Below are 15,627 nucleotides of genomic sequence, written 5' to 3'. Positions count from 1 at the left end.
AAATCTTTCCGGATCCAGTCTGACGCCTGGGGATATTCTAAGGTAAGGAATCTATCACTGACGTGTCTCTGTCAGATACATTGCAGACTACAGGCGAAGGTCCAAAGCTGTCAACTGCTGCTGCTCAATCTCCATGCATGAAGGCAGTGCTTTGACAGGTGCAGGTGAAGAACGTTCCCCTGCTGCTGTGACAGCAGATTCTCCCGAAGAGGCAGCCTGATCTGATGGCCATGCTAAACAGCTCGGGATACCAAACTCTACGAGCCCGGTCCGGAGCCATAAGAGATAACTTGGGCCCAGTCGTTCCCGATTCCCTTGAGAACTCTGACAGGAGTGGTATGGCCGGAAAGGCGTACAGGAGACCTGAGCTTTACTTGAGACAAAAAGCGTCTGCAAACTACAGCTGCCTTGGAAACTCCAACGCATAGAACTGCTGACTAAGAGTGGAATCACAACAGGTCTTTTGACTCTAACTTCTCCAAAGAAAAACAAGCTGTAAACATCCATGCCCAACAATAGATGGCAGGAGTATGCAGAGCATGTGTATCTATAGCCAGGCATGCTACAAACATACATGTGTATATACACAAACATCCTATGCTGAGGGAAGGCTCAAGTCTAAATTCTGCAAATAAAGAAGATGCTGCTGTGGTGCTTCTGAAGCGTGAAATTGTGGCACAAGCATAGCAAGTAATCCCCACACATAGCTCTACAACATTTGTACAGAGTAAACAACTCCTAGCACCAACACCAAAGGAAGACCATCAAAAGATCTAGCTGGCTAAGCATTCAACCCCTCAATGGTACAGCCATTCAAGCTATACACTGAGATAGCTATAACCTCTCACCAATCTGTTTATCAGACATCTGAAACAAGTTGACTTCCTACTACAAAACTTATGTATATGGGCACATGAAGCATTAAAGCAACAAAATTAGGAAGACTTCCTTAAAACCTAATCACCACCTCTTGGGAAACAATGGACACATATGCTCCAGCATATTTTTTCTAAAAACATCTGGATGTCTTTCAAAACATGGATCTATGCACATAATGCTTCAAAGAATCTACCTCAGACTAAATAACTAATGTCCAATAGGACTCATTTTTAAACAATAAAAACATAACCAGATACAATATCAACAGACCACTCCGACTCAGTCATTGTGCAGACTCAATAAGCACTTCAGGACTTTATAAAGTAGTTAAATCCACTCTACAAATTCAAATAATCTAACATTGAATATGTAAGTGGAATATTTGTAGGTGCATGGTCACCCGCAGGCATCATGGTACTAGGACGAGCTGCAAAGCAGTAAAAAATAACTAAAGACTGAATCAAACTAACCAAATACATTCATCTTAAAGGCACTATTGCAAGAAATAATTACTTGCATTTACTATCAACCTTTCTGGTGCATAATCTATCTACTTGCAAATTCCGCACTTTCTGAATACCCCAGCAACCAGACTGGATCGGGAAACATTTTTTTTTTATAGTTAGTCAACGCTGGTGGGGGGACAGCCCTGCAACATGATGGAAACAATGCCACTGTCACACCACTTGAACTTGCCTCAGCACCTTGACGTCGGGTCCCTTTTTTCTGCTTCTTTCGACGTGTATTCAGAGTTGGCTCTTCTGAACAGCTCTCTTCACACAAGAACTTTAATGCACTTAAATGTTTTTCGATGTGGTGCCTACGATGGCTACTATTCAACATTCAGAAATTAAACCTTAGGGATGTGAGGCTCAGAAGTAATGGTCAGATCTCCATCGCAGACTCCCATGGCATTGGGCTGTGGTGACTGGAGTTTAAGCATGACACTAAGTTGTGCGAGTAATCCTTAAGCATGCACACAAAGGCCAAAGACAGAAAGGCTCATGATGACTACAAATCCAGATGTAGGTCTCATACTCACTGCAAGTCACTAAGTACCCTGCTTCAAGATCCTCTAGAGAAAAGTGGTGCAAACATAAAAAGAATAGGAAATACAGCAACTCTTCCAAATGTCACTCCTCTAAAGCACAGTCGCTGAGACCAAGTAAATTACTATGACTAAGAATTAATGCTATGCTCTAAACCAGCTGTCTTAACCTTTTGACTTTGGTGGACCCCCACTGCATTTTTACTGTAATCTGGGAAACCCCAATGAGCCAGTAATGGAAGCTGGGACTCCAGTCTAAGAAGTTCCTATGACTTGAGCCTCAAAATAATACACATAAAAAAGAACAACCAAATAGATGTTTGAATATTAAACATTGTTGACTAATTCACAATTATAGAACAAGTTTTCAAATTTTCAATTTTGCATCTTTGATTTTATTCATTTTATTATCTTATACATTTTAATATTTAATGTTGCAAGAGCATTGCAGACACCCTGAGCAGGCCTCGTGGACCCCTAGATGTACTCAGACCACAGGTTAAGAACCATTGAACTAAACTAAGACTATCCCAAAGCTGTGATACAAGTACACAAAAGGTTCTCCCACCATAAAATAGCTTGATGAAAGGAACAGATTTCTAAAGAACAAGTTACTTACCTTCGGTAACGATGTATCTGTAAGAAACATTAGTTAGTTAGATTCCTCACCTTAGAATATCCCCAGGCGTCAGACTGGATCCGGAAGATTTTTCGTCAGCAATACCCCTTGCGCGTCGCTAGGCGTCGTCTGCGGCTCCGCGTCCGTCGTCAGCGTCGTGCGCCGGGATGACGTCGTCGGAGTACTTAGACGCCGCCCTCGCGCGCTGACGTCAGTTCTTGTACATAGCCTTCCGCGCCAGGAACGCAGAGCCATGCAAAGACCGACACTGGTGCCAAAAATAAAATCTAGGGGCCTGAAAGGACAACCTTAACCCTAGATGTCAGTTCGCAGAACGGGGAGGATGGGTGGGTCGGTGAGGAATCTAACTAATGTTTCTTACAGATACATCGTTACCGAAGGTAAGTAACTTGTTCATCTGACAGAAACACGTTAGTTAGATTCCTCACCTTAGAATAGATACCCAAGCAATACCATCCCCGGTGGTGGGTCTTCGAACCAAGATCACACCAGAAAGTCCTGGAGGACAGAACGGCCAAAGAAGCCATCCCTCCGGACTTGGCTGTCAAGGCAATAATGCCTGGCAAACGTGTGTAGCGAAGCCCACGTTGCCGCCTGACAGATGTCCTGCAAAGGGACACCCCGTCCCAAAGCAGTGGTAGCCGCCGTGGCCCGAGTAGAATGGGCGCGCAGCCCAGCAGGAGGGTCCTTTTTAGCCAAGGAATAGCAAATTTTTATACACAAAACGACCCACCGAGAGATGGTCCGTTTGTGCACAGCTTTCCCCTTCTTAGCGCCCACGTACCCAACAAAAAGCTGGTCGTCCACCCGGAACTGTTTTGTGCGGTCCAGATAAAAGGAGAGCGCACGTTTTGGGTCCAGACGGTGGAGCCTCTCTTCCTCTTTGGAAGGATGCGGAGGCGGAAAGAAGGTGGGCAAGGTGACAGACTGCCCAAGGTGAAATGGAGTCACCACTTTAGGAAGAAAGGAGGGACGAGGCCGAAGGACAACCTTGTCCGGATGAACAGATAGAAAAGGAGGCTTTGAAGATAAAGCCTGGAGCTCACTCACCCGTCTAGCCGAGGTGATGGCTACCAGAAAAGCAGTCTTAAGAGTCAGAAGACGAAGAGGACAATTGTGAAGAGGCTCGAAGGGAGCGCACATCAGGAATGTCAATACCAGATTCAAGTCCCACTGAGGCATTACAAAAGGGACAGGAGGGAACGTGTGTGTAATGCCTTTGAGAAAGCGTGTAACCACAGGGGACTTGAAAAGAGAAGGCTGATCAGGAAGCCGCAAGAAGGCGGAGATGGCAGCAAGATAACCTTTCAGGGTGCCCAGGGCAGAGCCCTGCCGGGCCAGAGAAAGAAGGAAGAGGAGAACCTCAGAAAGAGGGGCGGAAAGGGGATCCACAGCCTTTGCTGTGCACCATGCCACAAATTTGTTCCACCGGCAGGCGTATACCGACTTTGTGGAGGGACGCCTGGCTGCCAGAATGATATCACAGACTTCAGGAGGCAAGTCAAATGGCATCAACTGCCGCCGCTCAATCTCCACGCATGGAGGTGGAGGCTGGACAAGTTCGGGTGGAGGACCGTCCCCTGCTGCTGCGACAGAAGATCCTCCCGAAGGGGCAGACGTATCGGGGGATCTGTCAACATACTGAGTAGCTCGGGATACCAGTATCTTCGTGCCCAATCCGGAGCCACCAAGATGACTTGGGCCCGGTCGTGCCTGATCTTCTTCAGCACTCTGGGCAGAAGTGGTATAGGCGGAAAGGCGTACAACAGACCGCAACTCCACTCGTGACGAAAAGCGTCGCCGAGCGAGTGCCGCCTTGGAAATTCCAACGCGCAGAACTGCTGACATTGCGCGTTCTCTTCGGTGGCGAATAGATCTAACCAAGGCTCTCCCCACTGCTGAAAGAGACCTTGCGCCACTTCGGAGTTCAGACGCCATTCGTGATCCATCATGCACCGGCGGCTGAGTTCGTCTGCTCTGGCGTTCAGAGAGCCCGCCAGATGTTGAACCACTAGGGTGACGCCCTGGTGTTCCAGCCATGTCCAGAGGCGCAGAGCCTCCTGACAAAGGGTCCACGACCCCACCCCGCCCTGTTTGTTGCAATACCACATGGCGGTGGTGTTGTCCGTGGACACCTGCACGACACTGCCCCTGACAGAGGGAAGGAAGGCTTTCAGTGCAAGCCGGATCGCTCTCAACTCCAACAGGTTGATGTGGAGGCGAGACTCCGCCGGAGACCAGAGGCCTCTGATCTCCGCCTCTCCCATATGGCCACCCCATCCAAGGAGGGACGCATCCGTCACTACGACATGCTCCGGTTGGGGAAGGGAGAGGCTCTTGCCCTTGACCCACTCGCGGTCCGTGAGCCACCACTGCAACTGCTGTGCAGTGCCCTCCGAGATCAAGACATGGTCGGACAGGTTGCCGTGATGCTGGGCCCACTGAAACTTCAGGTCCCACTGCAGAGCCCGCATGCGCCGCCTGGCGTGATGCACTAGTAGGATGCAGGAGGCCATCAGCCCCAGAAGCCGCAACACTAGCCTGACCGAAACCCGGGATAGAGGCCGAAAGATGGGAATCAGGGCCTGTATATCCCGGACCCGCTGTTCCGGTGGATGGACCCGGAACTGCGCCGAATCGAGAACCGCTCCGATGAAGAGGAGCTTCTGAGAGGGACTCAGGTGGGACTTCGGCACGTTGATGGAAAACCCCAGCAAATGCAGGAGATCCGCCGTAGTCTGGAGGTGGGAGACGACTGCCTGGGGCGAGCCCGCCTTCAACAACCAGTCGTCGAGATAGGGGAAGACTGGAACCCCTGATCTGCGCAGATGAGCTGCGACCACCGCCATCACTTTCGTGAACACCCGAGGGGCACTGGTGAGGCCGAAGGGGAGCACGGTAAACTGAAAGTGCTCTTGGCCCACCGTGAACCGCAGGTAACGCCGGTGGGCCGGCAGGACGGGGATATGGAAATATGCGTCCTGCAAGTCCAACGCTACCATCCAGTCTCCAGGGTCTAGGGCAGCTAAAACCTGAGCCAACGTTAGCATCTTGAACCTTTCCTTTCGGAGGAAGGCATTGACGTTCCGGAGGTCCAAGATAGGGCGTAGGCCCCCCTTGCCCTTCTTGGGAACCAGAAAGTAGTGGGAATAACAACCACGACCTACTTCTGGACTCGGAACGCGCTCGACGGCCCCCTTGGCCAAGAGAGCCGAAACTTCCTCGCGGAGAAGATTCAAATGATCCCCCGAGATACGGTGGTGCTGCGGTGGCATGGCTGGAGGGGTCGTCTCGAAGGGGAGGGAGTAGCCCCTTCGGACGATTTGCAGCACCCACCTGTCCGATGTTATGGACCGCCAGTGGAGCAGGTGATGGCGAACTCTGCCGCCCACTGGCGTGGTATGGGCCTGAAAGCTCGGACTAGGAGGGCTTTGAGGCGGATGCTGCCGGGGTGGAAGTGGGCTGACCACGTCGGCCTCCATTTCCGCCACGGCGGAAGCCACGTCCGCGACCGCGCGCAGGTTGGTTCTGCGGCTGGTGGCTTTGCGGACGTGAGGAGGCGCCCCTTCCTTGGCCACGAAAGGGGCGAAAAGCGGAGGTGTGCGCCCGCGGAGCCGAGAGGCCCAAGGACTTGGCCGTAGCCCGGGAGTCCTTAAAGCGGTTCAGCGCACTGTCCGCCTTCTCACCAAACAGGCGAGTGCCATCAAAGGGCATGTCCATGAGGGTGTTCTGGACATCCCCGGAAAATGACGTGGACCGCATCCAGGCGTGGCGGCGGAGCGCCACCGTGGTGGAAATCGCCCGACCCAGCGAGTCCGTGGTGTCAAGCCCACATCGTATGGCGTGCCGTGCTGCATCCCTCCCATCGGCCAAAGCCTGGTTAAGACGCGTCCGGACCTCCTCCGGACACAGGGGCAGCACGTCCTCCACCGTATCCCACAGGGAATGGGAATAACGGTCCAAGAGACAGGCGGTATTTAAGGACCGCAGGCCCAAACTAAGGGACGAGAACAGTTTCTTGCCAAACTGCTCGAGTCTCTTGGAATCCCGGTCCGGCGGAGCGGTCGGGAAGGAGGATTGGGAGGTAGAGGCCTGGATAACCAGACTCTCGGGGGTGGGGTGTTGGGACAGGAAACTGGGGTCGCCCGGGGCAGGGCGGTGGCGCCTGGCAACGTTCCTATCCACAGGAGGAACTGTGGAGGGCTTGGACCAGGTGCCCTGCAGAACATCAGTGAGGGCCTCGTTGAACGGCAGCAGAGGCTCAGTGGAGCTTGCTGAGGTTTGAAGCACCTCAGTGAGGATGTTAGTCCTCACAGCCACGGCAGGCAACTCGAGCCCAAGGGCCTCGGCCGCCTTGCGCAGCACCACAGAAAATGCTGCACCCTCCTCCGAAGCCACGGTCGGAGGAGAAGTGAATCCAGTGTCTGGCGAGGTGTCCAGCCCACTGGCCTCCCCCAGTTCATCTGCCCAGTCCTGAGAAAGCTGTGACTGAACAGCCATAGGGTCCTCGAACCCCTCCCAGTCGCCCCCTTCTTCCGATTCCTGATAAACAGGAGGAATGATCGGAACCGGACTGTAGAGATGGTAGGACTCAAGCGGCGTCAGATGCGGCGTCGGTCGACGCCGCTGCGGCGCCGGGTCCGGATGAGGGCTAAACTGAGGCGGTGTCGGCGCCAACGGCGTCGGTGGCGCCGGAGGTGTAGGCGTGTGCGCCGGCGGCGCCGGTGACGGCGTCGGTGGTTCAGTCGCCGGCGCCGGTGGAGGAGTGACTAGGTCAACCGGCGTCGACTGGGGCCCAGGCATGGGCCCCGCGGGGACCTGCGGCGTCGAGACCGGAGTCGTCGACGGCGCCGGGGCCGGAGCCGCCGGCAGGCAAGGTCGCCCAGTCGAGTCCGCGGGGCCCGAAGGCGCGCCAGCGGGCGTCGACGGCAGGGCCAGGCTCCTCATGGCCGAGAGGAAGGCACTGATCTCCGCCGGCGCCGCGTCAGTCCCAGGGACCGGAAGGTGTGGGGGCGGACGCGGCACCTGCGGCTCCGCCGGAGCCGCGGGGGTGGAACCACCCTGACCCTCGGCCGAGTCGCGCGACCGGCGAGGGGAGTCCGAAGAGCGGTGTCGCCTCTTGGACTTCTTTGAGCGTTTGGACTTACCCGACGACTTGGAGCCGGACGATCGATGGCGTCGGCTAGGGCTCCGCGAGCGATCCTTGGACCTCCTCCTGGACCGGGATCGCGCACGACGCGGAGCCGAGTGGCGAAGCTCGAGAAGCTTGCGGGACCGCTCCCGCCTAGCCTTCGAAGTCAGGGCCTGGCAGTCGTTGCACGACTCCGCGTCGTGGTCGGGGCCTAAGCAGTAGAGGCACCGGCGGTGGTGATCGGTCACCGACATCAGTCGATGGCAATCCTCGCAAGCCTTGAACCCAGGCATCCTACCGGCACCAGATGTCGACAGACAAGGATCAAAAATGATCAAAAAGATTTAGTCAAAAAAGACTAAAAGGGGTAGCTCTCCCGGATCTGCGCTTACTGGCGCGGAAAAAAGAAGAACTGACGTCAGCGCGCGAGGGCGGCGTCTAAGTACTCCGACGACGTCATCCCGGCGCACGACGCCGACGACGGACGCGGAGCCGCAGACGACGCCTAGCGACGCGCAAGGGGTATTGCTGACGAAAAATCTTCCGGATCCAGTCTGACGCCTGGGGATATTCTAAGGTGAGGAATCTAACTAACGTGTTTCTTTCAGATGAGGTCATGCACAGCATGCTATCAAGGAGCCATAGATAGTGGTTATATCATTATAGTTTGTAAAGTTACATTATTAGGTTTACAGTTTACTTGGAGATTCTGATTGCATCCTTAAAATGGTGCGTAAGAGAAAATATGGCTCACATTTACCCTTTATGATTGCCAATATCATTTTTGGTATAATCAGACTTCCCTTACCTGCGATATTGTTGTCTCATCACTTCATCTCCGCATAAAAAGCATATGGTGCCAAGCAATGCAGTGCTCGTATTACACAAGTTGAGTTCCCTTGAAGTTGAGTAGCATGTCACTGTTACCATCTAATTAGGGGAAAAATATGTTCAAATTATTTGGAAAACATCATATGCACGTCAGTCAGTATTCGAAACAAAAAAATACATTTTGGAGCTCACAACAAAATCAAAATGGGATGTGGACTTCACAATTTCTACCTGATGCACAGATGAGATATTACCTGTTGTGTTCTTTCCAGAAGCACGAACTTCTCAGGAGAAACACTCATCACTTTTGGGTCCATAATTGTTCTGGTTTGGATGTTCATGAAACATACAGCTTTAATATAAGCAGCCCTTGATCCTGTATTTCTCAAAGAGAAAGTGGCTTTGCTCATTTTGCCATTGGAAATCCCATTTAATAGCAATACGTAGCTATCCGACAATTTTCTTACATTTTCCAAAATGATATTACTTGTTCCACCATAGCCAGATAATGGTATCTGAAAAACATTAATTCAACTATCTTGAAAATATGATGTAAAAAATACAAATTAGTCCACATTATCAATACAGTTTAAAATTCTCATAGCTGTGCTATACAAGGGAGGAATATCTGGAAACTTTATAAGATAAATTACACATTAATTGGACATTACACAGGATAACGAATACAAAGTTTACTGCAAGCACAGAACTCAATTTTATTCAAAAGGATGAAGTGGAGGGCTAATGGGCAAACAAACGATCTAGCCAATGCAGCATGTAATACATTGTATGGCATAAGATGTGTTTACTTTCTAAAGATGAGGCAGCAATATTAAGATTTTACATAAAACTGTTAATCAAGGAAAGTTCACGTGCATATGTTAGCCTGATAATTACTCACAGATCACACAAGTTATTAAAACAATTCTTCCGTTTGTAAAATACAATTACACGCAAGGTAGCCAACATGTAAATCAACTTTAGAAAGCACTTAAGCACAAAAGCCAGTTTAGGCAACTAAACAGATGGCCATTTTATTTCTTTCAATTTCTTCCTTCAGCCCAAATAATCCTGGTATTGAAAAAGCTAAAGGTAAGCAGGAGCACAAAGATGGCTGAAGACATATTTATTTATTTATGAGCATAACCGTGCAACATTCAAAGAGGCACCAGCTTTTTGGTCATTAGTGTGTACCGATACTCACCTTGATCAGTATACAAAGCTGAGAACCATATAAAATAAACCTTGTCCGAAGGTCTTGGTCTTCTCTATAGCATGTTACATTATCTTCATAGTTTAAGAAGTACATTACTTCTGTAGATACATTCATAAAACATGAATACTCATACCATATTCTAGCTCAGACGAAAGCATTACTCCACTGAAAAATGGTTCAGTTTTTTATTCCAATTGAACAGAAATCTAAAGATGACAATATCTAAAGTTGTGAGGAATAGCAATGGGAGGAGTGGTATAATCAAATATTACTCAAGGATTACTGTAGACAGCATAAAGTTGCCACCTCATTACCTGTTGTTCTTGCCCCTCTACTCATTGAATTTCTCCATCCATTGTCCAATGTATTAAGAAGATAGAAGAACTGCATTTGATGTCTTTAGAATTGTAGGATAATAGTCAAACAATTCTATGAATGCTGAAATCGAAATGAGATGCGGGAAGCAAACAATCGCTTCTCTCCAACTTTCCTAATCTGAACTAACACACTAATTTAACATTTTATTTAAAGGCCAAATGCAGACCTGTCTGCTTCACTCTGGAAAAAGCCATATTCATAAATCTAATCCTCCATTTATAAATTATGGGTATGTTCATACAAATTGAATCACTTAGAATCAGAATACTGATGGATTGTCACTTATATTATACTCCATTATCAAAACAGCCAATACATTTTTGTGAGGAAAAACAGAGCAAGCACATCTACTAGGACCTAAAGGGGAAACCACCACATATTGAGCAATATTAGCATAGTGGACATCAGTAAGACAGCAACATGGGGTCCGTACATTAAAATGCACTGCTGTCTGGATTGGGATTCCAGGGCAGAAGTCCAGGTAGGACACACCTTTTAAGGAATCTTATCAACTAAATTAAGATATTTCACTTTTTTCATTAACCGCATGATGGTTATATTTTATTCAGTGCTTATGAGCATCAATGGAGATTCCATGAAGAAGGAAAAGTAACTTCCCTGCATTCCCAGTTCGTCTTCATGGCAATCTCTACTGGACTTACAAGCGTCCTCCCTGGTTGAAAATAAATGCAGTTCGCCCAAATGTCAGGATCCTAAGTCACTGATCAAAAAGAACTATCACTCACAGGGCATGGTGAGATACTGGTGGAGCGTGCTTTCTTAAAGATAGTGTCACTTTTCCAGACTCAATAGAGTGCAAACTATTTAGCTACACTTATTTGGTTTCACTTTTCCTTAAAAATACTAAAACCATTTTTCCCAGTCAAGTCTCTATATTGACTTTTTAAAATTAAAAGTTGTCTTTAAGAAAATAAACGAAACTGTCCAAAACGGTCTAAAAGACTATCACAAAAGTTTTATTTTCCCGCAAGATGGCTTTTCCTATGAAAAGTTTAATAATTAATGTTGCAAAACGTGGTCCGGGAACCTTGCCTTGGTGTGCCAATGAATGCTTACAATTTATCAACTAAGATACCCAATAGGAGCGCAAATGTTAATGAAAGTTCAGTTAGGTAAGCTTGGACCACATTCAATTTCCAGTTAGGTGGTAGTTCCTGAACTGGTGCCACTTTCAAAATATATGTTTTTTTTAAAAACACCTTCAACAGGTATCGCAAATAAGGGGTTTCTCAAGGTCTCGTAATGCATAGTGTAACAGTGGCAGCAAGTATTTAACTTGTAAAGGTAGCACTGTAAAGTGTTTGTTTGGAATTACTAGCGTCCTGACTTAGCAGGGGAAATTAAGTAGCACCGGATGAGACTGTTGAGTGAACAGCTGCAACTCCCTTCAAATGCAGCACACAGAAAACAGTTCTGTTTCTATGGATAACCCTCTCAGGGAGAGATAGTTCTCAGTTCCGCAAATGTCCATACACTACTGAACTATCCATGGGTGGACTAACAGCTCTTGTTACCATTAAGCTTAGTGAACAAGTTACTTACTTTCGGTAACCTATTATCTGGTAGAGAGCGTCTAGCCACAGATTCTTCAACTTTTGAATTCTCCCCAGGCGTCAGACTGGATCCGGAAATTTTTCAGCTGTTCCTGTGCGCGCCTAAGGGACAAAACTTTACAACTCCATGACTACGTCGACTCCGGTGTGACGTCAGTGGAGTCACATAAGTTCCCTCCGGCGTGCAGACGCCAGTTTCTTCTGTGGAGAACAAGCTACTTACCTTTGGTAACGATGTATCTGCAAGAGACACAGGCTAGTTATAGATTCCCCCTAGACATCAGACTGGATCCAGAGATTTTTTTCTCTTCGCCATACCCCTGCATGTTTGTAGGTGGCGTCAGTCGACTCCACATCCATCGTCAGCATCATGGTCGCCAGCATGACATTGCGGTGTCTACTTAGACGCCGCCCCTGCGTGCTGACAACAGTTTTAACAAAACTTTCCACACCAGAAGCGCAAAGCCATGCAAGACACTGACCACTGGTATGCCACAACTAGGGCCCTGGAAGGGAGTCTCTATCCCTAGAAGTCAGTTTGCAGAGCGGGAAGGATGAGTGGGGCAGTAAGAAATCTATAACTAATGTATGTCTCTTACATAGTTACCGAAGGTAAGTAACTTGTTCATCTGAAAGAGCCAGTTATAGATCCCTTACCTTAGAATAGATACCCTTAGCAATACCATCCACAGGGAAGGGACTGCGAAGTAAGTTCACACCAGAAAGTCCTGTAGGACAGAAAAGGCAAAGTAGCCGTCCCTCCCGACTTGGCTATCCAGGCAGTAATGTCTGGTGAACTTGTGCATTGATGCCTACGTGGCCACCTGGCAGATATCAATAAGTGGGACTCCACGTGACAAAGCAGTAGTTGATGCCCTAGTTCTAGTATAATGAGCCCACAGCCCCACCGGAGGTTTCTTTTTAGCTAAAGTGTAACAAATCTTTATACAAAGGACAACCCATCTTGAGATGGTAAGCTTTTGGACAGCCCGCCCTTTCTTGGTACCCACATAGCCAATAAAAAGTTGATCGTCCAACCGGAAATCTTTAGTGTGGTCAAGGTACAAGGACAGCGCACGTTTAGGATCCAGACGGTGTAGTCTCTCCTCCTCCTTGGAAGGGTACGGAGGTGAGAAAAAGGTGGGCAAAGTAATGGTTTGTACTATGTGAAAAGGTGTAACTACTTTTGGAAGGAACGAGGGTCTCGTTCTTAGCACCACTTTGTCCGGATGCACAGAGAAGAAAAGGGTCTTCGAAAAAAGAGCCTGAAGCTCACATACTCTGCGAGCAGGGGTGATAGCAACAAGAAAGGCAGTCTACAGAGTAAAGAGCCTGAGAGGACAGTTGTGAAGAGGCTCAAAGGGAGCACACATAAGGTAAGTCAAGACATGGTTCAAGTCTCAATGAAGGATTATGAAAGGAGAAGGAGAAAAGAGGTGAATAATGCCCTTTAAGAACCTGTTTACAATAGGGGACTTGAACAAAGAGGAACTGGTAGCCAAAACAAAGCAGAAATGGCTGCAAGATAGCCTTTAAGAGGGCCCAGCACAGATCTCTACTGGGCCAAAGAAAGAAGGAACAAAAGAACCTCAGAAAGAGGGGCAGAGAGGGGATCACCAGCCTTTGCTGTGCACAATGCCACAAACTTGTTCCATCGACACGCGTATACCTTCTTAGTCGAGAGATGCTTGGCTGCCAAGGTGACATTACAGACTTCAGGAGGAAGGTCAAAAGCTGTCAACTGTCGCCGCTCAATCTCCACGCAAGAAGGTGGAGGCTGGACAGGTTCTGGTGGAGGACTGTCCCCTGCTGCTGCGACAGAAGATCCTCTCGGATGGGAAGTCTGATCAGAGGATCGATAGCCATGCTCAGGAGTTCAGGGTACTAGACTCTTCATGCCCAGTCCGTGGCCACAAGAATGACTTAGGCCCGGTCACGTTTGTCCTTCTTGAGCACTCAAGGCAGAAGTGGTACAGGAGTAAAGGAGTACAGGAGGCCACAGTCTTGATGAAGAGTTTCCGAGCGAGTGCTGCCTTGGAAACTCCAACGTGTAAAACTAGCTGACATTATGCATTCTCTTTGGTGGTGAACAGATCTAACCAAGGCTCTCCCCACTGCTGAAAGAGACATTGAACCACCTCTGAGTGACAATACGTTTTCTGATCCACCAGGCACCGTCGGCTAAGTCCGTCCGCTCTGGCGTTCAGAGAACCTGGCAGGTGTTGAACCACCAGGGTCATGCCCTGATGCTCCAGCCATGTCCAAAGACGAAGAGCTTCTTGACAAAGGGTCCATGACCCCACCCTGACCTGTTTGTTGTAGAACCACATGGCGGTGGTGTTGTCTGAACACCTGCACTGCCATCCCCTTGAGGGTGGAAAGGAATGCCTTTAGTGCAAAGGGAATCGCCCGGAGCTCAAACAGGTTGATGTGGAGCCTGAACTCCGCTGGAGACTAGACTCCTCTGATCTCCGCCTCTCCCAGATGGCTACCCCATCCCAGGAGTCATGCATCGGTAACCACCGTGAGGTCTGGTTGGGGAAGGGAGAGGGATCTGCCTCTGACCCAATCCTGGTTCGTTAACTACCAGTGCAGTTGTTGGCCTGTTCCCTCCGAGAGCTGAACGTAGTCTGAGAGATTCCGCTGATGCTGCGCCCACTGGAACTTTAGGTTCCACTGCAGAGCCTGCATATGCCATCTGGCATGATCCATCAGCAGGATGCAGGAGGCCATGAGGCCCAGCAGCCTCAGGGTCAATCTCACCAAAATCCGGGATAGAGGCCGAAACATCGGTATCACAGCCCGAGTAGCCCAGGCTCACTGTTCAGGAGGAGAGGCCCGAAACTGCACGGTGTCCAGAACAGCTCCGTTGAAAAGCAGCGAAAGAGAGGGAGTCAAGTGTGACTTCGGCAAGTTGATAGTTAATTCCAGCGAAAGTAGGAGGTCCGCCGTAGTCTGGAAGTGGGAGACGACAGCCTGCGGCAAGCCCTTCTTCAACAGCCAGTCATCGAGATAGGGGGACACTGGAACTCCTGATCTTCATAGATGAGCTGCGACCAACGGCATCACTTTACTGACCACTTGAGGGGCACTGGTAAGGCGGAAAGGGAGCACGGTGAACTGAAAATGGCAGTGGCCTATCGTGAACAGTAGGTAGCGTCTGCTGGCTGGCAGGGCGGGGGGGTGAAAATAGGCGTCCTGCAAGTCCAGCGCCACCATCCAGTCTCCAAGGTCAATGTGAGACAGGACCTGAGCCAAGGTTAGCATTTTGAACTTCTCCTTCTGGAGGAAGTGCGGAGGGCCCTGAGGTCCAGGATAGGATGCAGCCCTTTGTCCTTCTTGGGCACCAGAAAGTGGCGGGAATAGCAACCACGACCTACCTGTGGCGCAGGGACGCTTTCGATTGCTCCCTTGGCCAAGAGAGCTGAAACTTCCTGGCAGAGAAGCGCCAAATGATCCTCCGACATGCGATCAAAAGACGGTGGCATGGAGGGAGGGGTAGTCTCGAAGGGGAGGGAGTAGCCCCTTCGGACTATCTGCAAAACCCACCTGTCTGAGGTTATGGTTTGCCAGTGGATGAGGGGATAGCGAATACTGCCACCCACTGCAGCTGATGGGCCTGAAAGGTAAAGAGTAGGAGGGTTTGGAGGCTGCTGCCGGGGGGGAGGAGGGGATTGGCAGGGGGGCAGCTTGCGTGGACCGGTGGTTAGACTAAACCGGACATGGTGGTGTGCCCTCCCATAGGGGTGAAAAGCAGACTGTGGTGGATGAGAAGACGCTGTGGGGCCTAAGGATCTGGCCGTGGGGCCTAAGGATCTGGCCGTAGCTCGAGAATCCTTTTAGCACTCGAGCGCAGAGTCTGCCTTGTCACCAAAAAGGCGACGGCCATCGAAAGCATGTCGCAGAGTTACTTGAACATTCCCCAAAAAG

The 15,627-nt window shown here is 49.6% G+C and overlaps 1 protein-coding gene across 5 annotated transcripts in view; it reads right to left on the bottom strand.

The window, feature by feature from the left end:
* Positions 1-15,627, bottom strand: part of CEP192 (centrosomal protein 192) — a 1,978,693-nt gene that overhangs the window by 711,917 nt on the left and 1,251,149 nt on the right. For all 5 annotated transcript variants that reach the window (XM_085605862.1, XM_085605865.1, XM_085605864.1 and 2 more), the window contains exons 32-33: positions 8,784-9,044; positions 8,507-8,628 (exon numbers count right to left, since the gene is read on the bottom strand). In XM_085605862.1, coding sequence (XP_085461988.1) covers positions 8,507-8,628; positions 8,784-9,044 — 383 coding nt within the window. The remainder of the gene's footprint in view (positions 1-8,506; positions 8,629-8,783; positions 9,045-15,627) is intronic.

This window comes from Triturus cristatus, chromosome 5_1 (assembly GCF_964204655.1).
Source record: "Triturus cristatus chromosome 5_1, aTriCri1.1, whole genome shotgun sequence".
NCBI lineage: Eukaryota > Metazoa > Chordata > Amphibia > Caudata > Salamandridae > Triturus > Triturus cristatus.
This window is presented reverse-complemented; position numbering and strand designations above follow the sequence as displayed.